The following is a 26,787-nucleotide window of genomic DNA, read 5'->3' as shown; positions in this document are numbered from 1 at the left end:
TAAGCAGACCTGACCTGGATTACACACAAGGAACAGATGTGTTGATTCAGAATGGATTACTTTAAACAGTCACTCTCTTCTGATCATAATCATAATTTAAGGGTGCCTCTAAAGATAAAGCCACACTTAAGTTTACCTCCTCATCTGAATTCAGCCTCCAACACTTAGAAGTCATGAGAGATAAGCTTTTCTACACACAAAAATTCATCTTCAGACCAAGCATACCAGGTTTCGGCCAAGAAGGAACAGTTTTGAAAAACTATAAGCAACTAAAGGAGTTAGAATATAAGCTACGTCTCAGCTCTACGTACATACTGTTTGCTCTGGCAAACAAAGTAATATCAATGGATGATTTCTATTTTCAGTTCATTTCCTGTCTGCCTAAATAGATGAAATCTACTATAACATTACCACTGCAAAGTAATATCACTGTAAACATAACACCCACAGTCAAATACTTGAAATAGACTCATTGCTAAGACTCTCTCTCTCAAGTTAATTATGCCTTCAGGGATAACGTTGAAAAGAAAGTGAAGTTTAACCCATAGCAACCAGTAACTGCTTAATAAATTATATGATCTTTTGAATCCTCTGCACTTTTTTTTTTTTTTTAAACCACCTTGTAAATATGTCTCTATAGTCTGATCTCTGGAAGAATGTTGTTTTGACATCTGAAAATAGAAAGGCGGCAAATTAAACCCCTATAGAGCAGGATGCTCTGATACTAGTTTTTGTGAATATAGTGTACTCAGTGCACAGTGGGAAACTGTTTCACTGAGAGGTTTAAATTTAACAGAAACGGGCAAGCTAAAATTAACTCTTTGGAGACTGCAGGTTTATTCATCCAGCTATGATTGCTGGCATTTTCCAGAAAGCAGAAAAAGTAAATGACACGTGTACCTAAAAAAAATGCAATCTGCCAACAGGAAAGTGAATTCTTCCCTGAACGTCTCAAATGATGAAAATTTCTCAGGCAGATCTGCTCTGGTGTTTAAAACTTTATTTGAAGAAAAGTGGGCTCTGTGTGCAATTTTGATCATCCAGCTGAACATTTTTTATGTAGCACCAAATAGATATCTCGTCAGAGCCACAAAACCAAAGCAAATTAAAGGCAATTGGAAAGGTGAAGCTGCCTGAATCACTGCAGTCACTTTGCTTCACTCTTCCGGAAGACATAATGCAGACTCACAATTGGGTAGGGCACTGCAATGCAAACATGGGGCCCAATCCCACAAGATGCTGAGCGTCCTCAGCTCCCATAGCAGTTGATGGCCCCCAGCATGTCAAAGGGCCAGGGCCATAAGCAGCATTTATAATTACTTCCTATCATCAAAGGATTTCACCAACTGAAAGAGACAGTAAAAGCCTCTCCCCTCACGTCCATGCAGTAGCAGAACAAGATTCCTCCTTAGGACTCCACAGATCACTTAGCAGGGTACCAGCTACCATGCTGCCTAGCACATCAGGGTCAATCTTCCAACCCAGGGAACAGCCAGAACCCAAATTCCCAGTCAGCTAGTGCACATGCTACTAGCTCCAATAGATGCTACTGCAGTGCATGCCATCCATCCCACTTCACATTCCCTCTCCACCCTACGCATCTACCAGCATCCCTGCTCCTAAGACAACAGGCTAGGACAGGATTTGGCCTTAAAGTTACACAGGGGCACAAAAGTGCACCACATATTCAACTACTTTGCAGCAGTTTACATTGCACTTGTCACCAAAAGTATGGCCTTCGGCAACAAAACCAAAAAAGACTTGAGCAACCCGGATGTGTTGGAGACACTTCAGGCTTCCAAAGGTGTCAGCAAGTAGCAAGACAGATACCCACGTGGAGGCACTACAGGTTAGTGGCCAAGTTTTGCAGAACTTTATTTCTTACGAAGCCTTTGCTAGATTATTTTATTCTAACTCTGAGTTTTATGCATTTCCCCATTTCTTTTATATCTGTTCTAAATTTAATAAAAAAAAAAAAAGGCATGTGCACAAGACTGGATGGCTGGGACATGGAGCTGGGTCACCTTCACGTGACCAGGTCGAAGAAGCTAGAACACACCATCAGTGACTGAAAATGTTACAGAAAGGCCACAGCTGTTTGACTTACATGAAACAAGTTCACTATCTCAGACTAGCTGTCAAGTCACAGATCTGTAACACAGTAGACACCCTTTTTCAGGAGCTTCAGGAGAGGAACTAGGGTGTGAATGGGCATGAAAACTAAACTCCTCTCTCATCTTCAGAGCTGAAGATCAAACTACTCTCTCATAAGCCCTTGAGCTACATTGCGGAGCATTGTGCTACCCTTGCCCAAGCTGTACCTGTTCTGGGGATTGAGGCTTTTGGTCTGCAGGGCTGTAAATCAGGCATTTTTCATGCATTCTCACGTACATGTTTTTTAAAATAATGACCTTAAGTCCAATAACATCGTTCTGTATGGTTCTTGAAAGAAGTCATTATCTAGTTTTCCTCCAGTGGACGATTCAGATTAATTTGAATGAATTTCAGCACTGAAATCAGAGTATGAAATTGAGAAGAAAGTACTGGAATAAAATATTAGAAGTGAGGCCAATTTTCAAATGCCCTTCAAAAGCCCTCTCTTTTGGGAGTTGGATATGCACCAGGGTGTTTTCTCCCCAAAACATTAACAAACCGGCTCACGAAGAAGATTGGTGCCCACTAGACTCCAAAATTCCTCATCAGATACTACTGTTTATGACTTCAGGAGCTGCTGTGCCCTATTAAGTATTTTAGGCCTGGACTGCTTGGTTTCAGTAATCTCACTAGCGTCCTAACTTTGCAACAGGAGGGTGACACCTACAAAAAGTTTGTCCCATATCTATTATGCAGGCATCATGGAAACCAACATAAACAAAAGGCATACAATAGCTCAATCCTTTCTTCGCAATCCTTACATTGCACCCTTTCTAATAAAAATCTATACACAAACTTTTTGAAGCCTGATCCAGAATCTGGTCTCCACACCATCTTTATGGACCCTCACCTTGTTTTGTAAGTGCATCTCTAAGACCTGGAGTGATCATCTCCCTCCTTTCACTCTCTTCATTTTTCCCACTGCTCTGCTGAGATGGACCTGTCCTGCCAGCTTCTTCCCCAAGTTCACGTTCTTTCTGTTAAAAGAGAATGAATTACAATCATTTATCCGAATATGCAATATTTAGACATAGGAATATTCCTAACAACCTCAAATCACAGCTATTAAACTTGATAACAATTCTGGCACACCAAGATGAACCTGGCACTCATGCAATTCATTTGTTAAAAGCTGATCATCCATTATTTCACTCCACCTCTTCGTCATGCTGTCCAAAACACTTAAATACCTGGATTTACAAAGGAGTCTAATGGAGTTTGGCATCTAAATTCCATCGAAAGTCAATGGGATTTGAGAACCCAGTTACCATAAATTCCTTTGAAAATCCACAGCCATAGGGACTTTCATCTCCAAGTGCTTTACAACTGATCCATATGTGCAGAGATCACATCTCCCTGCCAGTAAACCACAGCCACCTCTTGGGTAAAAAGTAGTTCCAGTAGTGCTCAGCACTGCAGTTATTTAGCACAGGTCAGTGAAGAATGCCCCATAACCGTTTTAAACCACTGAAGGGTTTTAAATAGGCAAAACAATTTACTGACTTGGAGACATGAAATGTTTCTACTGCTCTTACACTAAATACCATAGGACCTTTCCTGGCCAGTGCTTCAGACCTCTGTTTTATGTCTATCTGGAGCATCACACACTCCAGAAACATAACTTGTCCTTTCATGCTGTGATGCTGCATCAGTTCAGGACTGTCGATGCAGACCCAACCAACTGCATTGTTTAGAAATAAGCTAATAAATCTCATCATGGAACCCAACTAAGATTAGAGCCACCATTATCAGCCACAGTATAACAAGAGTATTGGACTCTCCAGGGATACAATGCTACAAATATGGCTAATCCCCACAGTCTAGTTTGACATGAATAAAGAAAACACAGATTAGTATAAAGTTAAAAAGAGGGCCAAAAAAAAGAGTACATCGTAACTGTGAATCCCCTGCTGTATGAGTATCACTTCTGAGATTGTATTGCCATTTATAGTTGCCCGGACAGCACACATGGAAGTATATATAATTACTTTGATATTTGATGGAAGGTATACTACATTTGTTCTCAAATTCAAAGAAAATATACAAACGTTACACACAAATGATGTTTAAAAATGGAGTCATTCTGATTTCCCAAAAATCAAGTTGTTTTACAACCAGGTCCATTTTAATCAGCACCCCTGATCTAGGTCTATTTTAAATCAGTAGACACACACACACACACCCCCAGGAAGTTCCAATAATTTTTTCCAGTTTTGGCTTATTTCTACTTCCTATTAAAGAAACGTACTATTAAACTTAGTATTCTATTAAAGATACTAATCAAACAACTGCTCTTAATTTCCTGAGCTCCACATGGTCTTCCTGACCAGATTCACAGTAACTCAAACAGTTCTCAAGACACACATACGTATTTCATTTGAACTCCAAGAAGTTTTCAGAAAATACTTAGAGCCAGCTCAGAACCATCAAAGAATTCAGTTTGCCGTTGCTTCCAGGAAGTCATGGGATAGATTATTGAAGTCATATTGGATAGATTCTAACCACCCTTCATATTAGAGAAGTACCTTACCTGTTCATATTGAAGTAGTACCTGTTGATTTCAATAGGACTACTTGTGCAGTAGGCATCAGTCATCAGAACATAACAGAATCTGGCCCTTACTAAACTAGTAAGATATGGTCCAACTTTTGCTTCTTTGCATTCATAGTTTGTTCAAAAACAGTTCTAGGATACAAATACAGCATTTCATCAGCAATTCTACCAACATTTTTGTAATTCATCTGAAGTTTCTTAAAAGGTCCACAATATAAAGCACCCAGCCACTGATACAAATCACAGAAACGTTGAGCTGGAAGGGAGCTCGAGAAGTCATCCAGTCCAGGCCCCTGTGCCGAGGCAGGACCAAGTAAACCTAGACCATCTGTGACTGGTGTTTGTCCAATCTGTTCTTAAAAACCTTCAGTGATTGGGGATTCCACAACCTTCCTTGGAAGGCTATTCCAGAGCTTAAATACCCTTATAGTTTGAAAGTTTTTGCTAATACCTAACGTAAATCTCCCTTGCTGCAGATTAAGCCCATTACTACTTCTCCCACCTTCAGTGGACATGGAGAACAACTGATCATCATCCTCTTTATACCAACCCTTAACTTATCTGAAGACTATTAGCAAGCCCCTTCTCAGTCTTCTTTTCTCAAGATTAAACATGCCCAGTTTTTTTTAACATTTCCTCATAGATCAGGTTTTCTAAAACCTTTTCACTATTTTTGTTGCTCTCTTCTGGACTCCCTCCAATTTAGCCACATCCTTCCTAAAGACACAGTACTCCAGCTGAGGCCTCACCAGTGCCAAGCAGAGTGGGACAATTACCTCACATCTTATATACAACCCTCTTGTTAATATAAATACGCTTCTAAGTCCAATATAAGACACCACCTTCACTCATCAAGACACTTGGACAATAAAATATTGATGTTACTGAAAAGGCTTCATACATAAGCAGGGAGAAGGTAACTTAGTCATCTTTTAAGTAACTATTGAGCATCTCTCTCTAAAAGCTCTAATTCATGTCTGGGCTAGATTCTGCCCTCCCCTTACTCAAGGTGGGCAGTACCTTACTCATAGTTGTCCCACTAACTTATCGGAGTGCAGCATTACTCAACGTAACAAGGTAAATTATACCGCATAGAATCATAGAAACATAGGGTTAGAAGGGACACAAGGGTCACCTGGGCTAACCCATGCCAAGATGCAGGATTTGTTGAGTCTAAACCATCCAAGACAGATGGCTATCCAGCTTCGTTTTGAAAACCTCCAGTGAAGTAGCTTCCATGTCTTCCCTAGGCAGTTTGTTCCATTGTCTTACTGTTCTTACAGTTAGGAAGTTTTTCCTGAGATTTAATCTAAATCTGCTATACTGTAATTTGAACCCATTGCCTCTTGTTCTTCCTCTGTGGAAGGGCAGCATGTACTGATGCAGGAGCATTCCCTTTTACAAGAGTAGAGACCACAATGTATATCTGTATTGCTGTATTAAATGTAGTAATTCACATAAGTGTGCAGTACAAATAAATCCTACACCGACCCAACCTTTGCATACAAGAAAAGTCATCTTGCATGATTAAGTGTCCTAGCATATCTATTTTTCTATAGACTATAATATGCTGTATTATCTCAGCAAAGTATTGAAGCATAAAGAGTCTATTTAATTAGAAAAATATAATCGGAATCTGTATATTTAAATTCAAAAAATAAATTCTTATTTTTTTCCTACCTTTAAGAGACTGTCTACCACTTTTTTCCCAGGCTGATTTCAAAGTGTGTAAACAGAACACCAATCATTTGTTCCAATCGTAACTGAGTACCCAATTTTTTTTTGTGTTTGGTAAATATTTAATCCAAGACATTTCTTGAAGGGAAAAGCAACTTGCTGCCCTAGGAGTTGTATTTATTCATTTGCTTAATAGTAAACCTTTCATGTTTGTTATTTAGGATTTGAGAGAAAAGAACAAAAGTAAACAATTTAGCACAGAGAGCAAACTTCTCAAGGGTGATTTAGCAAGAAGCACTGAAGTAAATCTAAGGCAAGTTCATTGTCTTTCTGTAACAAATCAAGCAAGTAGTGGCTACAGCCAGCTTTTCTTGCCCTTGAAATAATGTGACTGCCAATAAAACAAGCCAAACACTCATCCTTCTGTTCTATATTCACAGGCAGCAAAAGTCCACGGACAGTGAAAACTTGGGAATTCAGATTTTTGCTACTTAAGGCCCAAATCCTGAAGCCTGCGGGAGTTTTGCTACTGTACTTCATTGGGACCTACATAAGGACAATTACACCTCATGCTTCCGGGCACAAGCTGACCTCAATCCTGGGTCAGGAAAGAAATGTATTTCTCTTTATTCTTATATGTACAGCATAACACCATCAGCTAGGCACTTTATGGAACAGGCCAGAGAAATCCACCTTCCTCTGAATGACCAAATATTAGCCATTATAAAAGGCAGAACATGGGACCAGTTGCCCGATTTAGTAGAGAAGGTTCTGTGTTCCTGGTTAGGATAGGAATAGAAAGCAGAACAACATTCATTATCTGCAAATTCACAGCTCAAATGTTTCAAATGCTTCTTTATATGCATTTCTTACAAATATGCCTGGAAAGCGCACACAAAACGTAAAGTTCTTTCAGCCGCGTGTGTTTATTTGGGGTCCTGCCGATATCTGCAGACATGGAGGAGGACACCTCCACAGATGGTTATAGCTGAAACTGTCAAAACTCCTCAGCTGCATTTTTGGCTTCATTATGTAGAACTCAAAATATTCAGAACACATTCTGTGGATAAAATTAGCCATTTCAATTTAAACTACGCACACAGTTAATTTAAGTCTTTTTAACCTCCCATTAAATGTGGCTCTCGTTCTCAGTGGGTCACAGCTGAAGAAAATCTGTTGATATAACTCACTATACAATTCTCTACTCCAGCATGGCAGCTGCCACCAATAATGTCCAAAAGATAAAACTCTGTTTCACAGATGGTCCACACCATTACTTATTCTCCCAGGAGAAACATGCTAAAGAACTTCAGAAGTTGATCTGGCTTCTGGAAGACTGGTTTTCTAGTCAAGTGGATCCAACCTTTTTAATGGAGGAGGATAGTCTACAAATATTTGAAGGGCACAAACACCAAGCAGACAGAGTTACTTAGTGTTATCTAAGGGGACAGAACTAGCAATAATGAACAAAAATGAAAGGGAAAATTTAGGCAGGATTATCAGCCTCCCCAGGGAGGTGGTGAAAGCCCCACTGTTTCAAACATTTAAAACCAGAAGGGATAAAGTCTTAGAAAAACATACCATAAGTAAGGCCCTTTGATTTCAGTTTTTACTGAAAAATTCCCAGCTTGTACAAAAGCTGTTACTCAGTTTTTACTGATTTTTTACCTGAATTTTGTACCACACAAGTACACAAAAATACTGTTTATGTTAAGAAAATCCAGTATATTACATTAGATAGGTATGTTTATGTTAACAAGTTAATCTAAGTGTCCATGCAAGGCCATCTGTTATAAGGCAATGGAGTGGAAGATATACATGAACACACACACACACACACACACACACACACACTGTACATACTGAATGTAAAGTTCATGAAATAAACCACAGCATTAAACTTCTCTTATTTCCAATACTCTTACTTTTCTCTATTTGTTGCTTTTTTTTTTTGTTCCTCCCATCCCCCAATATTAACTCCGATATTTACCCAGAAAGATTTACGTTAATTTTTGGAACTGATTTTTCATCCATTTTTTAATTATTGTAATAAACCCAGATAAATTCCCATGAATTTTTAAACAAAGCAAAAACTGAAAACAAAGGGCCTTGACCATAGGAAACAACACTGTCCTGGCAAGAATATGGACTAGATGAGCTAATATGTCTGTTCTAAATCAGACTAAAACCTCAGCTGAATCACTGAACACCAGCAGCCTTCCAGGCAGTAATTGTTTGGGGTACGATTGCCAGGTGTCCGGTTTTCGACCAGAACGCCCGGTCGAAAAGGGACCCTGGCGGCTGTGGTCAGCACCGCTGATCACTTTAACAGTCCGGTCGGCGGTGCAGCAGGGCTATGGCAGGCTCCCTGCATGCCGAGGCTCTGCACGGCTCCCAGAAGCAGCAGCATATGTCCCCCACCTCCGCCCCCCCCAGCTCCTATGCATAGGGGCAGACAGGGGGCTCCACACACTGCCCTTGCCCTAAGCGCCGGCTCTGCAGCTCCCATTGGCCGAGAACCGTGGCTAATGGGAGTTGCGGGGGCAGTGTCTGCAGACCGCATAGTGTGCGGACCCGCCTGGCCTCGCCTCTGCATAGGAGCCGAAGGGCAGACATGCCACTGATTCCAGGAGCTGCTTGAGGTAAGCATCGCCCAGAGCCTGAACCCCTGACCCCCTCCGGCACCCCAGCCCCAGCCCTGAGCCCCCTCCTGCCCTCCAAACCCCTTGATCCCAGCCCGGAGCCCCCTCCTGCATCCCAAATCTCTCATCCCAGCCCCACCCCAAAGCCCGCACCCTCAGCCCAACACCTCTGCCCCAGCCCAGAGGCCACTCCCACACTCCAAACCCCTCAACCTCCTGCATCCCAAATCAAGTCAAGCCCAATTTTTCCTTGCCTAGAGGCCGAGCTATTTTCAACCCCATTTGAGATGGGTCGGTATCCTTGATCAACCACAGATCATTTCCTAGCCTACACATGTCACAAGTGCATACAAAAGGCCAACACTGCGCTCATCAGTAGAGCGAGATTAGCACCCCTGGAGCTACAATTATATAAGGTTATTGGCAGAAACAGGTTAACACTGTTTCCCTGACTAAGACCAAGCTGTACTACGAACCAAGACAAACTCCATGGCATGGTTTTGTACCCAGAGGTTACTCCATACCAGTTTACAGGTACAGTTTAATATATCAGTTTACAGCATACTTAGGCCCTGTTTACATCTGTAAAATTGAGTCAATACTACTTCCTTTCTCCTACCCTTTGTCCATCTCGTGTATATAAACTCAGGACAGACATACTTTCGTGCTGTGTATGTATAACACCTCGCACAACAGAGTCTCAATCTCAGTTGCAGCACTAGGTGCTACTGCCACAGATGACAGAGGGATTTCTGACCATCAACTCTGAAGTGCTCAAACAAAAATCAACCAATTTGCTGAAGGAAGCAAAGCTGTGCATCACCTTAAAATGAAGAAAGGACCTGATGGGTAACGTATTTCAGAATAACCACACCTTTAGAGAAAAGGAGTACGCTTTGGCAAGACAGAAGACAAACTTTCAGGGTTGACTGCCATTTAGGGACTATGCCAAACACTTGGACAGTGTGGGACGGGGCGCGGGGTCCCAGCGGCGCTTACCATGGCTCCCAGGAAGTGGCCAAGTCTCTGCAGCCCCTAGGCAGAGGCATGGCCAGGCAGCTCCGCGCACTGCCCTTGTGCCTGCAGGTGCCGCCCCGCAGCTCCCATTGGTTGCAGTTCCTGGCCAACGGGAGCTGCGGAGCTGGCACTCGGGCGGGGGTAGCGCACAGAGCTTCCCTTGCCCACCATGTGCCATGGGGCCACAGGGACCTGGGCAGCCGCTTCTGGGAGCCACTTGGAGGTAGGGCAGTCAGAGAGCCTGCCTTAGCCCTGGACCCTGCTGTGCCGCCCTGGACCCTGCTGTGCTGCTGTCTGGACTTTTAATGGCCTGATCAGCACCGCCGACCGGAGCCGCTGGGGTCCCTTTTTGACTGGGCATTCTGGTCTAAAACCAGACCTCTGGCAACCCTACTCCAGTTGTGCACATGCTCTTGGTTGTTAGTTGTGAAGCTTTACAGTTCAGAACACTAAGCTCACTCAGTTAGGTTTGGATACCGACAGCGGACACCATGTTTCTTGCACAGATTTTGAACCAAAACCTGTTTCCTTACGCAAGGAAAGCTCCCACCAACTTCACTCAGAGTTTTGTTTAAGTGAAGAGACAGTAAAATTTGGCCTTTCACAATGATAAAACTATTAAGGCTCTCAAATAAATGTATGAACATTGAGGTTTACAAATCCCACAGCAGTTGAGTAAATATCCACCCCATTTTGCAAGATGGCAAAATGAGCCAAGAGAGATCAAGTGACCTCCCCAAGAACACACAGTGAATCTGTGGCAGAACAGGAATAGTATCCTAAAGTCTTTGACTCCTAGTCCCCCACTTCAATCCTATCCTGAACACATGGTTCATTTCCAACTACCCCTTTTCTTTTCTTCCCCCCGCCCTTGTATTTTAACTTTGCAACTGTGTCCACACACAACATTATACTTGTTTGTTTTGGAAAACAAACCAAGAACATTAATATGAAGATGGTACAAAGAAAAACACGCATGTGTGATTAGCTCTCAACAGATCAAAAAAAAATTAGGTGATAATAAGTATGAAGGTTAATAAAGCAATTCCTTTTGGTAGGACAGATCTGTATTTCTAGTTTATCACAATCATCCAGCTGTGGCAGACACACTGTATGAAGAAACAATATCCCTGTGATTAATGACCATAGATTTAAAGGCTAAAAATACATCCATTAAATTTCACATTTATCTGACAAACACATTTCTGGGGAGTTACTTTAGAGGACAGAGAAGGTGCACCCCATTTTTATCAATCAAAAGCAGAAGGAACTGTTAAACCTGTCACAAGCCAACACCTTCCTCTGATAAACAAAAGCTGGTTGGGGGAATAAAACCAAACCATATTCTCTGTTTGAAAAGCAACGAAATTGAAATTACAGCTAATTATAGCAAGACAACATAGGAATTACCTTGCTAGGTCAGGCTGCATTCCATCTAATCTAGCATCCTGTCTCTGAGTTACCAGTACCAGATGCTTCAGAGAAAGGTGAAAGAAACTCCATGGTGGACTACTTACAGAGTAACCTCCCCATTGGACTAATTATTCCTAACCACCCATCAGTTAGTGGTTGCCTTATGTCTTAAAGCATGGAGATTTTTAATATGCCTTGGAATTTATTTTATCCTGTCTTATGAAACTGAGGATATTTTCTCAGTGGTCACAAGCAGGTTTCAGGGGGTTCGCCAAGCAGGACCAGTGTTAGACTCACTGGGGCCCCGTGCATGGGGCTGAAGCCCGGGACCCTGAGCCCCACCACCTGGGGCTGAAGCAGAAGCCTGAGCAACTTAAGTGAGCTGTAGCTCACAAAAGCTTATGCTCAAATAAATTGGTTAGTCTCTAAGGTGCCACAAGTCCTCCTTTTCTTTTAGCTTTGTGGAGCCCCCTGTGGTGTGGGGCCTCAGGCAATTGCCCTACTTCCTACCCCCTAACACTGGTCCTGGCTTTTATATGCAGAAAACCAGTTGTTGTGGCACAGGTGGGCCATGGAGTTTTTATAGCACATTGGGGGTGGCCTCAGAAAGAAAAAGGTTGAGAACCCCTTATCTATATGAAGATCTAATCCCTTTCTTGAATTCTATTAAGGACTTGGCTTCCTTTTTAGCTTGTGGCAGTGAATTCCACAAGTAAGCTCTTTGTCATGTAAAAAAAGTATTTCCTTTTATCAGTTTTTAAAATCCACTTTTCCTTGCATTATGAGAAAAGGTATGCTGCCTATATCAAATGCCCTATTTTGTATAATCCTAAGAAACTTGCAGTGTGTAAAAGGCAATACATAAAACAAAAATCTGGTCTAGATTTCCCAGCAAGTCATGTAATGGGAGATGGAATTTCATTCAGCAAAATTAAATGAAGATTAACTGCAGAGATCTGAACAAACATGCATTATTAAGATGCTGCTGTCATGACCTCGCTCATGCTGCCATAGCATAAAAATCAAAACAACAAGGATTTATGACTAGACGTCCCAGACATTCAAATCTCTGCCACCAGTCCTTACACAGCCGCATAAGAGATTAAAATTAGGTCCTAAAAATCTTCAAAAATTATCTCTTACTGCCCCCTACGCACAAAGGAAATGTGCAAGTGTACATCCCAAAGCCAGGGGAATATTAGAAGGATGGAAAAAAAAAAATCAGAAGCTAAGATACAACACCGTATTCTACAAATAGATTTTTAGGCCCCTTTCTGCTCTCACTCATCCCATTTTAAGTCAGAGTGATGTAATTCCACTGATTTCAGTAGAGTCAGTGTGAGATCAGAATCAGGCCCTGTGAATTTAAGTACTGAACACGTGCAACTCAGTATTCTGTAAACTGGTTTTTAAAATTATCTTAATTTGAAAGACAAAAAGCTCTCATTGCACTAATGCGCAGCAGCAGCTAAAGCAAGGACAACTCTGTAAAGAAGGATGCTTTGCACTTAACCAACAATGGTACCTTCCATCTTGGAAATCAGACAACTCAATAATGAAGAATTAGTTTCACATTTCAAATTCTTCTGCATGTTAATATCACATCTTCAGTGTTTAATTTTATTACCATAAATGACTGCACCTATGGGATCATTCCACAATTCAAGCATTTACACAAATTCATTAGTAAGTCAGTCTGCATATTCCCTGGGAGATTCATCAGAGGCAAAGCCATGCATTCTCATAGCTAACGATACAGACAGACACCTATTTAGCCGCTCACATGCAGCAATATGGTCATATCCTGCCATCGTTCTGTGTACGGAGCTCCATTGAAGTCAATTGGAGTTTTACATTAAAATTAATAGCAGGATATGGCTGTAGTTAAGAAACCTATCCTTGACAAGCAATTTTTAAAAGAAGAATGAAATGCAACTTTCAGACATTAACACACACAGCCAACACATAGCTAGAGGAAATACAAGAGTCTTCCCCTGGGCCTGCCTGAGGCCAGGTCTCCAACTATAAACTTACATCAGTATAGCTACATCACGACGGGGTACGAAAAATGCACAACCCTGAGCGATGCAGGTTATACCAACCTAGACAGAGCTACGTCAATGTCCTGTCAACATAGCTACTGCCTCCCACAGAGGTGGATTAAATATGCTGACAGGAGAAGCCCCCCATACCATCTTCACTGAAGCGCTGCAGCATTTTAAGTGTAGACCTGCCCTGAGGATTCTTTGGAGGTATTTAACTGCCACAGGTGAGGTTTTTAGTTGGAATATCCATGGGGGAAGAGATGAAAGAAAATACTTCCCAGGTCTAAGCTTTCTGAATTAATCCAAAATCCTAGACAGCTACAGAACACACAAGAAGTAGTTTATTCTTACAAGTAGCCTCCCTGAACTCAAGTGGGTCTACTAGTGTAAGAGTTGCAGGATAGAGTCCCTAGATTGTATGGGGTAGGGGGTTGCACTTCTGGGATAGCCAACCTACATAGAGTCTGCACAGAGAAACTAGTTTAGGGAGGAGGGGATTAATAAAAGACTCCAGCTCCACAGACAAAATAAGGGGAGGATGAGAGGTAGAGACAGAAAACTCCGTCTTAGATCCTAGAAAGACCAAGTGTCAAGCAACAGTGAGTTTTTGTTGCCTATTTGTAACACTCAATTATACTGGAAATTCTGACTTTGGTCACTACCAGGGCAGTGATCACAAAACTTTAGGAAACAGTTGTAGTTTACTGTTGTGGTCATTTGCTTGTTCATAAACTAGACAATGGACTATGCATATTTTTATTTTACATTGCACATTCCTTGTGCTGTTGCTAGATTCTATTAGTCAGTGAAACCTTGAGGTCTAATCTCCTATAAAAATGGTTGCAAAAATGATTATTTTTTCCCTTTAGTGGTTTCAAGTCATGTCACAAATGAAGGCTACCAAAAAGAATCTTTTATTGGACCAACTTCTGTTGGTGAGAGACACAATCTTTCAAACTTTAAGCCTGGAGAAGAGCTCAAGGTGGCTCAAAAGTTTGTCTCTCTTACCAACAGAAGTTGGTCCAATAATCGGTATTACCTTACGCACATTGTCTCTCTCATACCCTGGGACCTCCACAGCTACAACTACACTGCATACACAGAGAATCTCTCTTTCTTCTCTCCAGTGACCTCTAGTGGTGAATACATGTGACAGTGAAGCCAAAGGAGGACCGTACCCTATTGCAAATAGGATCAAAGCGTGTTAAGGGTGAGGAAGATCTAGTAAGTGGAAAATAGTTTCCCCCCCAATGGAGACACAGATACTAAGCTGACACTACACTAAGGAAAGGTAGACATTCAGATACAGGTCCCCATCTTCCCCCATGACAGTTAATGAGGCAGTATGAGCTCGGGGGGGGGAGGGGGGGGGAAGCCTGCTAATCTCAGAATTTCCCCTTGAGAAAAGAGATGAAGTATCCTCAGACAGCTTCATTCTGCATTCCTTGCACTCCCATGTTTCCCACTGAAATCAATTAGAGTTTTGGGTGTTGAGGCAATAGAAAATCAGGCCTGCCAGATTTATCTACAACTGTCTCTTAGAACTAACTGGTAACTGCCGTTACTGTTATGGACTACAAAGAAACGTGCACACCAATTATTTTCATTGCACACGCAACTGAAACTTTACAGTTATTGCCTCGGATGCCTTACTAGATAAATCCAAACAGATCTGCAATATAACAGGAATAATGACCATATGGCAGAGGCAGGAGGTTTTTTTTGTTTGTTTTTGGTGGTGTGTTTGTGGGGGTTTTTTTGTGTTTTGTTTTGTTTTTTTAAAACACACTTAGCTACTGAGAGCATTTAATAAAACTAACATAAAATAGTAGGCCTAGTTCTGTAGTAGAAAACTCATCTTTGCACTTGGCAAAAATAACTTCTGTCCAATAACTTCTGAGGACACTTCCCATTCATTGTTCAGGAACACCACTTTTTCCTCTACGAACCCAAAGTAGAGTCAATGTTTGTGCATGCACCTGTATTTCCAAAGAGAGAAACTTCGGGCCCTGTCCTAGTCCCATTGCATTTCAAACCTTTATTTTTCTTCTTTTTTATTAGACATTTATGCTGCAATCACCCCTAGAGGCATCAACCAAGTCAGAGCTGCATTATTCTACAAATAGGTCAAATATATAGCAAGTGACAGTCCCAGTGCAAAGAGCTAGTTCCTGCTCTCTTAAATTCCTGAAAGACTCTCCAACTTTCTCCTTTAGTCAGGAAAGACAATTGAACCAAAACTTCATGCTAGCAAGCACTCTTGTGACAACATGAACACAGCTCACTGTCGCAGAGTGTCCCCTTGTTGCAAGACCAGGTGTTGCAGCACTTGCACCTCAGTTTCCCCTTAACACTCTTCAGCCTACTCTTGCCAGAGAGGTGACATGGCCCTCCAGCCAAGCCACTTTAAACATTCAATCCCTTCCAGGGTAACAGAGTTCCTTAGTCTAAGTCCAATGCAACACCAAAACAAAAGAAAGTCTTCTTTACAGGCGGGCTTCCAGCAGCAATGGCCTGTCTCACTATCACCCCAACCATCCAGGTCAGGTCTACCCTCCTTCAAAGGGACCCTGGCAGGCCACAGCCAATTCCTAGCTCACACTCAGCTTATTCCCTCTTTAGGAGCAACCCATCCGCTCCCACCCCAGCCAGCACTCAACTGCTGGACTTTCCTCTTCAGGCAGCTCACCTGTTCTCCTCCTTAGCCAGGGGGTTATGGCCTGCTTCCACATGGAGCTCCTCTTCTTAAATCCAACACCCAGCGCAGGTGTAGCAGGATGGGACTAACTGAACAGGGCTGACTGGCCCTTACAGGGGAAAGCCTCCCTTTTACCCAAAAGCATTCAGCTGTCTAACATGATTGAAGATTGTGGCATGCCACAGACTCTATAAAGCAGGGGTGGGCAAACTTTTTGGCGCAAGGCCCACATCAGGGTTGCGCAACTGTATGGAGGGCTGGGTAGGGAAGGCTGCGCTCCCCCAAACAGCCTGGCCCCCACCCCCTGACCGCCCCAGAACCTCTACCCCATCCAACCACTCCCTGTCCCCTGAATGCCCCCAGGAACCCCCTACGCAACCCCTGAACCGCCGCACGCGTCCCCCCGCCACCACCCCCTTACCATGCTGCTCAGAGCGGCAGGAGCTTGCAGCCCCGCTGCCCGCGCAGCGGTGTAACTGCGGGGGAGGGGGAACAGCGGGAGAGGGGCCAGGGGCGAGCCTCCTGGCCGGGAGCTCATGGACCAGGCAGGATGGTCCCACGGGCCATAGTTTGCCCACCTCTGCTATAAAGGCATGTCATCGTCATCTGCTTGTCCACCTAAAATGGAGTTTTATCCATTGTACCGTGGCATCATGGGTGACACTAAACAAATCATATTGTTCACCCCCAATTGGAGGGAAATTTTAAATACGAAACATCTATGCTACCAAGAGCTGTACTCTGTGCACTTTTCAATCCACATTTTTCCAGGCATCAGTGCCCTTTATTACGCTCCCGTAACTTTAAAATAAGACTATTGCTAAATCTTTTGAAGGGGGAAAAGAGCATTTCCCAACCTACCTCCAAATATTTTAAGTCACATTTTTGTTGTGTCCTTAGGTGATAGCCAACTGAGTTTACTGCTTAGTTTATAATTTACCTATATAGCTACAAGCCAGGGGCAGTAATATTTTAATCAGCTCACCACCTTGGTGATAAGGAAACTCCAAGTACTGAGCTTGCTCTAATAGCAGTACCTTGGCCTTCTTCATGTGACCCATAATTTTGCCCAGATCTTCAACGTCAATGACAGAGTTACGGCTTCCATCTTCCTCAGCGCCCGACTCCTCCTCGCTGGTGGTTTCAAATAAATCCTCCACCTATGCAATAAAGATTGCAGAAGGAATTTTAGAAGCTTGTGTACTATATTAAATATAAACCCCTGCCTATTCGAGCCTGCTGATTCAATTACACAACATGCGGCAAAGACTTCTGGAAGGGTTAACGATGGGACATTTGACCTATACAAGGCACACAACTCCCAGCTGTAGCAATAAAAAGCCTAATGAATTGTTTTTTTCAATGAATTTAAGAGTACACAAAGCATTTGACCCTCAGTCTCCTGGGAAATCTGGCTTCCAGATTCATTCCACTCTCTCTCTCTTTCCTGATCCGTCCATTTGCCACCATGTCATTGGCAGTTTAAATCAAAGGTTAGGACAAAGGCACCCAACTCCCATGGAATTTAGGCACCTCATTCCCTTAGGCTCCTTTGAAAATCCACACCAGAGTGATCAATATCACAGTGAACAAGACAGGAAGGGAACTGCTGTTCAAATTGTAACCTCCTCAGGGCAGGGGGCTTGTCTTACTCCCCCGTAAAGAGCCAGGCACAGCAGCTGTCCTGTATCAATATTAACAAAGCCTATTCCTCTCGTGGTAGCCTAAGGAAGAGGCAGCCTTGCACCTTCAAACCCATCCAGGGAGAAGAGCAACTGTCTTCTGGTAAGGTCTATAGTGCACTAGAAATGATGCCCTGTGCTCGAGATAGATGATTCAAGTGTCTCAGCATCAGCAGCTGTTGCTTTCACTTCCTACAGAGCAAGAGAGATGATCCCCTGATCAAAACCTGTTATTAACACAAACACTGTGGGAGAGAGACAAGCAGTTAGACATGTAAGTATTCAGAGGAAGAGACAGAGCTGCCTCAGACAATGCAGCCAATCTGCAGCTGAAAAGAGAGACCCTGGATCAAAGCAGCCCACCTGACCAGCGACAGACTGAAATGCTAGTGGCGCTGTTAACTGCTCCTATGGCACAGTAAAGAAGAAGCTTCACCCCGGCGGTGGAGATAACGTAAGACCCCTCTGAGAAATCAACATAGCTCCCCTTTATGTTGGCTCTGGCACATCCTTGCTCCCATTTAAAGGGAAACTTCCCTGTACCATTCTCTCTAACTCCCCTTCACACACACAAGCTTTAGTTCTACTTCTTTTCTGGCCCTCTGCTTGCACCCTCCTCAAGGCACAGAAGCAAGGGACAGGTGTGAGGGAAAAGGTCACATAGTGGATCCAAGCCCTTAGAGCTGGGGAAGCAAAGGGAGGAGTCCAATACCGCTCCAAGAGAGCCCACAGATTTCCTTAAACCAACCCAGCTAAGAGAGACTTGTCACAGAAGTAATGCCCTGTGATTTTTGGACCTACCTCAGTGTTCTCCTGCTCCGACACCCTTTGTTCATGATCTGATCCCTCCTTGCTCTGCTTCCCTTTGGATTTGCACTTGCCTTTCTTACAGTTCCCGCTACAGGGCTTCTTCTCCCCTTTGCAAAGTGCCTGGAGCCTAGCAAGGAACCTGGCCTTCCAAGCGTCGAAGTCAGCCTCGATGCTGCCATGCTTGCTTTTGGCTACATTACAGTCCCCCTCTGCACGAGTCATGACACGACTAGCACTGAGCATCCACAGCCATTTATCAATGTTTTTTCCAACCTAGGACAGGAGACGGAAAAAAGCCCATTAACAAGGCCCAGGAACTCACAGAGACAGTAATTCAGAAAACAAATTGGACAGGAATTTAGAAAGATGTGGCTAGATGCACGGCCATAGCAGGCTGACTAAGTGATTGGGAACCAGGGATTTCTGCGCTCTAATACCAGCTCTGTTAGATGCAGAGTATGAACTTAAACCTTAGCTCTATACCTCATAGTTTCTTCATCAGTAAAACAGTATTGATATCACCACTGAGTCTGTCCAATTCAGGGTGCTAAACTGTAGAAAAGATGTGAACAAACTGGAGAGAGTCCGGAGGAGAGCAACAAAAATGATAGAAGGTTTAGAAAACCTGACATGTGAGGAAAGGTTTAAAAAAACCTGGGCATGTTTAGTCTTAAGCAAAGAAGGCTGAGAAGGGACCCGATAACAGTCTTCAAATCTGTTAAGGGCTGTCCTAAAGAGGACTGTGTTCTCCGTGTCCACTTGAGGTTGGAGAAGTAGTAATGGGCTTAATCTGCAGCAAGGAAGATTTAAGTTAGACATTAGGAAAAACTTTCTAACTCTAAGCATAGTTAAGCTCTGGAAGAGGTTTCCAAAGAAGGTTGTGGAATCTCCATCGCTAGAGGATTTTAAAAACAGGTTGGACAAACGCTTGTCAGAGATGGTCTAAGTTTACCTGGTCCTGCTTCAGCACAGGACGCTGGATTCAATGACTTCTTGAGGTTCATTCCAGCCCTGTATTTCTAGGATTCTATAATAGATGTGTTTTAGGGGATAGTTTTTCATTTCACAGCATTTGCTAGTAATAACTAAACCTATGTATGTAGAATACCAGGTGTTGCCATCAGGCCATCAAGCCCCATACAAGTACATTAGTCTGATAAACTACATCTTTTTTCTCTTTCTGATTTAGGTAATCTCAGTCAGTTCATAAGGTTAAACACCATCAGACTATCACAGAGTTGGCGAATATCAAGATTTACATGATCTAGTATAGTAAATGAAATGCAGAGAAAGGAGTACTTTAAAAAAGGGAAAGAGGCAATAAGTCAGTGGTTTATTTTGCTCTTTAAAAAACATACAGAACAGCCTCTGACAAAACAAATATAACAGCTTTATCTACTAATTACTGGTTTTAAAAGCCTGGAAATTCATTTCACAATGAGAGATTTACAAAATGTATTCTGTAAATATTACAAAGGCTGGGGATCAGAGTTACTATATAGTTTTACAAGTGTCTGAATTGCCATCCTGGGGAAAACAATCCACAGGTTAACATAGTACCAATAGGAATCATTCCTCTTCGCTTTGAATGGGTGCTGCACTTGAAGGGGAGTTGGATCTGGCCTTAAATACTGCATCCTTTAAACATCTAATTTTCCAACTTCCTCTTAAAAGCAAGAGATCTCCAGAACACTAACTGCCTAACCTGAGCGGTGAAGAACACTATCAATCTCACTGATGTCTGCAGACACCGAAGATGCTTAGCAATTCTTCAGGATCAGAAAACAAAAAGAAATCCAGAGAAACTCACCGTGTTGTAGTGGTCCACATATAATGAATTTCCCAAGCCAAACACAGCATATCTCATGCCTTTCAGATAGGTTTTGCCAAACCTAAAGTCATTCACAGCCTCTTCTAACCATTTGCAGAACCATGCTGCATTTTCAGTTGGCTGTCCATCAGTGTAGGTAGCAACCAGAAACACACAAATATTTTTGCTGATTGCCTGAAGACAGCATAGCAGAGGAAAAGAATATTTTAAAGGGATGATCAGTGCATTTTCTAAAACAACTTTAATATTAGAGTGTCAGGAAGAGAATGTTATTGTCTTTTTAGAAGTCTAGGTATGAAGTCTACGGCAGAAAACCCCAGGCATGAAGCTGGTAAATTCACTTTGTATAAACCATGGATTCAATAAATTGGGAAACTGTACTAATAAACATTTTGCCCCATACAGCATTTCCATTCAAAGATCTAAAGGAACTTTTATGAACATTAAATAAATCTCAACACCCCAGTGAAGTAGGGATGAACTATTACTACTCCCAGACAGGACACTGAGGCAAGGACTTGAAAAATATCTCTATCTTACTGAGAAAGCTTGCAGCAGAACCAAGAAAAGAACTCAGATCTCCCAGGATCATAGGTCTGTGTTCTAGACAGACTATCATTCTACCTCCTCTTAGAAAAGAAATAGCAAGTTGATGTCAAATAAGGGCCAATATTAAATTACTTCAAGGTGGTGTTTTAGGCTGTAAGAAGCCCAGCATTGAAGGTTCCCATTTACCCCAAAGATGCACTCTTCAACACAAGTCTTATGGGATTTGCAGAGAACTAGGAGAGGTCTGCAGGGAGATGCAGAAGAGATAAGACCTCTCAACAGACCCAGGGAATTGTTGCATTTATATACTTTACCTGTCTAGGAAGGGGAAGAAAGAAAAATACTAACCTCTTCGGCTAGACAATCATCTGGATCATAGTTTCTCATGTTAATGATTTCTGCAGGCAAATTAAGGGAGAGAATAGCTTCAGCAAGAATTGTTGCAAATCCCTGGAGAGAGAGACATGGAAAGGCTTTATCTGCAATAACCCAACCGAAGGAAGAGCCAAACAAATTCATGAGAGGGGGTTAGAAACTCACAAACCTTTTAACAAGAAGCTGATATTTCATATGGCTATCATGTACAGAAATAGAACAAAGACAGCTATAAAACACACATTTTCTTTTTTAAAAGTGAAGTGCATTTGGTTTTGGAAAAAGTGAGTATTTCTAAAGACACACAAAAATCACACAACTTTAATCAGTTTTTGTCTTTGTCAGAGAAACATTATAAAGCAGAATCTCTCCACACAAGAGGAGTTTAAAGTGACACCAACAGATTAATAGAGTATATTTTAAAGGGTTCACATAATAACCCTTAGATTTTTCAAGATGAATAATTATTTAAAATCTAATTTCCTCTTCACTTTTTTCATTGTATTGGACAACAAAAGCCAAATTTACGCTTCAATAACATTTTGAATTAACTTTGTCCATGTAGAATAAAATTACTTTTACCTTAGCAGTGCCAGTCTGAGAGCCATAGAAAACCTTCACCCCAGCAACATAAACCTCCTTCGTCTTTGGCATTGTATATCCATTTATTAGCACATCTTTTGTTACTTTAGATGGAGTTAGCTTCTGGGTGGATTTTTCATCCTACAAAACAATTGTAGTATCCCAATCTTACCCCTTTCAAACTCATCTTAAGCTAGTTTTCACATAAAATGCAAACCACCTGGTTAGATCTTCAGCATTAGGCTGGTGAGCGCTAGCAAATGTAACAGTGATCATTTTTAGAGTTACAACTGGCCCATAAAAACAATCAAACTAGCATCCTCTCATTTAAATAAGCCATGTTTCTGTAATCTTATCTCAGATTATAGAGTGTGACTTGATCACAGCAGGTGTCTGAAGACATGCCTTCCTCCCATCCCACATATCTACACACTTCACCCACATACACAACTGAATATTTTATTAGGGAGTTTTTACCCTCTTGAATGGCATAATCCTGCTCCTAGTGAAAATCATGGAATATTTATCATTAACTTCAATGGGAACAGGACTTGATTCTAAAACATCAGGTGTAAGCAGCTGGCAGAGATAGGATTCTACATTTGAAAAAATGCTGGCCCCGTCCAGAATGTCAAATCTTCTTCACATAATAAACAGAAGTGATTATGTGAGATCAGTTCACATGTCGGTCACAAGGCAGTAAAATATTCAGCAGGTATACTTTTGATATATTTCTAACACACTTCAAGTACTATGATTTCCGAGTATGCCAAACCACATTTAAACTTTAAGAAGTTAGAACTTGCACGTGGCCTAGAGCGGACTACACTGAAATGAAATGCCACATTCCCACATCAAAGTGGGATACATTTCAGTAGTAATCAAAGGATTACTGTTGTAACACTCTGGGATACTTCCAGTTGAAAGAATATAAATGCTAGAATTGTGAAGTCTCACTTACCTGCTTTTTGGCTTTGGTGGTAATGAACTGAAAGCAGATCCAAATACCGATGCCAAAAGCTGCACAAGAGTAGATGTAAAACCTGTTTAGCCATAAGGACATCAGATGAGTGTAGAAGAAGCTCCATGTATCCACTGATGCATCTAAAATGAGAATAAATCATGACTGCCCTCTTCCAACTCAGCAAAAGAAGCAGCAGCAGTTTCCTTCATCAACCATTTTAAAAAAGCAACACACGCACACACAACACCTACCAGTCTCATGACCTTAACTATTCTCAGTCTCCAGATCACACACTGACAGGCAGAAATTGAAATGGCTTTTGACTACGGACACAACCATTATAAATGAATTAGGGGACTAGCTGGCCTTTCACCCAGTAAAATACTGCTGCATAGACCGAGCATAACTACATTCTCATATGCAGGCCAAAGCCTTGGACTGTTACATGACATCCTAAGTTTCAACAGCATAGCTCTGGTGTGCTTAGTCTTAAACATGTTCTATGCCATTATGAAAAAAAACGAGGAGTCCAGTGGCACCTTAAAGGTTAACAGATTTATTTGGGCATAAGCTTTCGTGGTTAAAAAACCACTGCAGATGAATCTGAAGAAGTGGGGTTTTTACCCACGAAAGCTTATGCCCAAAATAAATCTATTAGTCTTTAAGGTGCCCCCAGACTCCCCGTTGTTTTTGTGGATACAGACTAACACGGCTATCCTTCTGATACTTGTGCCATTATAGACTCTTAAGAATTAATACAGTCTTAATGCAAAAGCCAAACTTCATCTCATTGGCCTCAGTCTTGCAACAAATCCAATGAGTGCAAAACCTTGCACCTATATAGAGCTCTGCTGACTTCAAAGAGCTCAGTGCAGGATTAGAATCATTACAAACTGCTCAAATTATACAAGTTTTAATAAACTGTGTATCAAGACATGCTTAATATTTTGATTAAACTGAACATACTTTATCAGCATTATACAAGGCGCATAACCACAAGATTTTTATTTAAAAACAGGATTAGCTTTTAAAGTATAGTATTAAGAGCAATATACGTTACAGTGTAGTAAACAGTACTACTTCCCCATTCTCCGTCTTTACTGGTTATGTGCAAAATGTTCAAAGGCTTAAAGATCATAAGCTAACAAAATAAGACTAACTCATTAAATTAATTCTTTCTGAAGAGCAGGGATTGAGCATTCACATTATTACTTTTCATGCTCCTAACTGGGCTCCCAACATCATGACTCTAATAGGTACTGGGGTCTGAGATCAGGTCTGCTATCCCACAAAAGAGTGAAGTAAGGGAAAGGAAAGTTTCTTGGAAACTGAATGCAAAATATTTGGTTTTCTCAGCAACGTCCATTGGGAATAGTCATAAGACTTCTCACACTGATTGTCAGCTCACTTGTTAATTCATTGCCCCAATTCCACAGCTGGCCAGCTTTGCCTAGCATTTCAATCAGAATGAGCTACTTGAAAGGAAAGAAATGAGGAGTCACTGAGATAGCACTCTGTAACCAGAGCCAACCCTACAAGCAGCTGCCTGTCAGAGGCCAGAGTTGTAGTACAGACAATGCTGGAGACCAGAAAATGTTTGTGAAAATCACTGTGAGCAACAGATGTTTTCCAATATTCTTGAAGCAGCAAAAATCCAAAAAGCTTGTCTAGATGGAAATTTGCACCAGTGTGACTACACAGATGTAATCACACAATTGCAAATTGCCCTAATCTAAACAAGCCCTTTAGAATCAGCTCAGTTAATAAACTAGTTTCCAAGGTCCACAACCAAACCAAGAGCACCAGGCAAATAAAAGCTTAGCCTAGCCTTCCTTGGAACAAAAATGCCTTTTTGGTAAAAGGGATATTTAAAAAAACGTAAGTTTTCCTAGAAGTCTGGAGACCTGGGTGCTATTCCCTGCTCTACCAGTGGCTTGGTATTTCATCTGTAACAAGTCTCCTTCTCAACCTCTATGCTCTCATTCCCACTCTTTGTAAAATGGGGATAATGTCGCTTACCCACTGAAGCAAGGCCAGAGAGGATAACTCTTCAAACAAAAAGGTTTATTAGACGCTCAGCTTTGAATCCAAATAATCCTCTGGGTCAAGGTTTTATTGCAACAGTTTCTAATTCAATCCCACCTAAAAGCAATCTGGCCAAAATCTCTAATTACCCTCCTCCCATGCAGCAAACTCATAACCCCAAAGATAGCCCCTCCCATTCCTCACTGCTCCCAGTCACACATACCTTCCCTTTGTGGAGTTTAGATACACTCAGCTGCCTGTAATTAACACCCTTGAACCCTGGCTGGAAATTAACACCCAAAAGCCAAGGCTATTAGCTGGCTCAGAGGTGCTTCCCCCAGGGGCACCACCGGAGAAGGGTGCAGCAGTAATTCAGGGTTACCTTCATATTATTGTTTCCTACATTTCTCTGATACTAACAGATTTCGCTTTGGGTGTTTCCATCAGAGACATGTTCCAATCTCATTTCTATCTGTAAAGCCAGCCTGCACTCAGGTGGTCCCAGCAGCCCCAAGGTTTTAAGATATTGGTCACAGGGGTCACCCCTTCCAGGCTCGGTGTTAATTTGACCCCTTTTTAAAAGAATAAGCAACTGAGTGTATGACGCACTCAGAACTAAAAGCGGCAAGTGAGTGAGCCCGTTCCCAACTTGCTGGGAGCAGCAGGATAACAGGCTATTCCTGATGTGTGATGGCTAAATCAGTATCATTTCAGTTTAATAGGAGATATGTCCTCTGTCAGGGCACTAGTAACAACGATCTCACCAGGTCTCTCCACACAATAGTACTTACCCATGGCATGAGCATCAGCACAAGCAGCCGGCATAGTTAAGACCTGAAACACCAGCCAAAAATTCAGTATTCCAGAGCGTGATGTGGCAATTTGCAGCTACTCTTCTACGTCTTAGGTAACAAACTTAACTGAGACACAGAAATCCCCAGGAGCTGCTGGGGGCAGCCATGCTGTTTGCAGAGGGATGCTGGGAGGTTTTTTTCTCCTTCCTCCCCACTTCACTTCACAGATTGCTACTGATGAAAAGAAAGCTACACAGAGCTCAGGGCTGGCGTGGCAGTGTTTTCTTCCTGATGCCTAAAAAACAAAAACACAGGCGATCACAAACACTCTAAACATTTACAGTCATAGAAAAACAATCTCTCATACGCAAAACCATCAGACTGGCAGTGCCACTTCACCGGGCTAAAGAAATGGGACACTAAAACAATACAATAAAGACAATCGCGGCGGGGGGGAGCAGCCGATCCTACACGCACCCCACACACGCGGTCGCATAGAAACCGAATGCCACGAACAGTCACAGAAACGCAGTGAAGCACAGAGCGACAGGCAGAAACGCAGCCCGCCCGGGAAACACGCCGTGCTACAAAAAAACACACAGAGCCAGGCCACTCTCACCCCCGTCTCCGACACAATCACGGGAACACCGTCCCCCACGCCAGCCGGCCCTCTGGAGCTTTTCACTGCTGTCGAGGAACCCCACCCAGGAGCCACTGGCATCCATGCCCCAGAGAAGGGAGGCAGGCGGCCAAGACGACACGGTGATGGGCGCGCGGGCTGACTGGGTGTGAGCTCCTCCGGCGGGGCCGGTCTCTCTGCCGCCTCCGCAGCACCCTGCCCGTTGACGGTGCTGCGGCCATAACCGCGGTGCGATGCGCTCATATTAATGCACCATCACGGCGGTGTGGTCCGCTGGGGTCTGGTGTGTGGCTCAGGGGGTGGCCCGCTGTCACGGAGGGCCCATGGCGGGATGAC

General features: G+C 42.5%; 1 protein-coding gene across 1 annotated transcript in view; it reads right to left on the bottom strand.

Moving 5' to 3' along the window:
- The window catches only part of TYW1B (tRNA-yW synthesizing protein 1 homolog B), a 130,271-nt gene extending 103,526 nt beyond the window's left edge, over positions 1-26,745 (bottom strand). The window contains exons 1-9 of the mRNA XM_074974757.1: positions 26,431-26,745; positions 25,809-26,106; positions 22,990-23,132; positions 22,029-22,169; positions 21,420-21,521; positions 20,502-20,696; positions 18,683-18,964; positions 17,237-17,359; positions 3,005-3,131 (exon numbers count right to left, since the gene is read on the bottom strand). Coding sequence (XP_074830858.1) covers positions 3,005-3,131; positions 17,237-17,359; positions 18,683-18,964; positions 20,502-20,696; positions 21,420-21,521; positions 22,029-22,169; positions 22,990-23,132; positions 25,809-25,842 — 1,147 coding nt within the window. The 5' untranslated portion in view covers positions 25,843-26,106; positions 26,431-26,745. The remainder of the gene's footprint in view (positions 1-3,004; positions 3,132-17,236; positions 17,360-18,682; positions 18,965-20,501; positions 20,697-21,419; positions 21,522-22,028; positions 22,170-22,989; positions 23,133-25,808; positions 26,107-26,430) is intronic.
- Between the last annotated feature and the right edge of the window lie 42 nt (positions 26,746-26,787).

This window comes from Natator depressus, chromosome 17, assembly GCF_965152275.1.
Source record: "Natator depressus isolate rNatDep1 chromosome 17, rNatDep2.hap1, whole genome shotgun sequence".
Taxonomy (NCBI): domain Eukaryota; kingdom Metazoa; phylum Chordata; order Testudines; family Cheloniidae; genus Natator; species Natator depressus.
The sequence above is the reverse complement of the archived record's forward strand: the minus strand, read 5'-3'. Positions and strand labels throughout refer to the sequence as shown.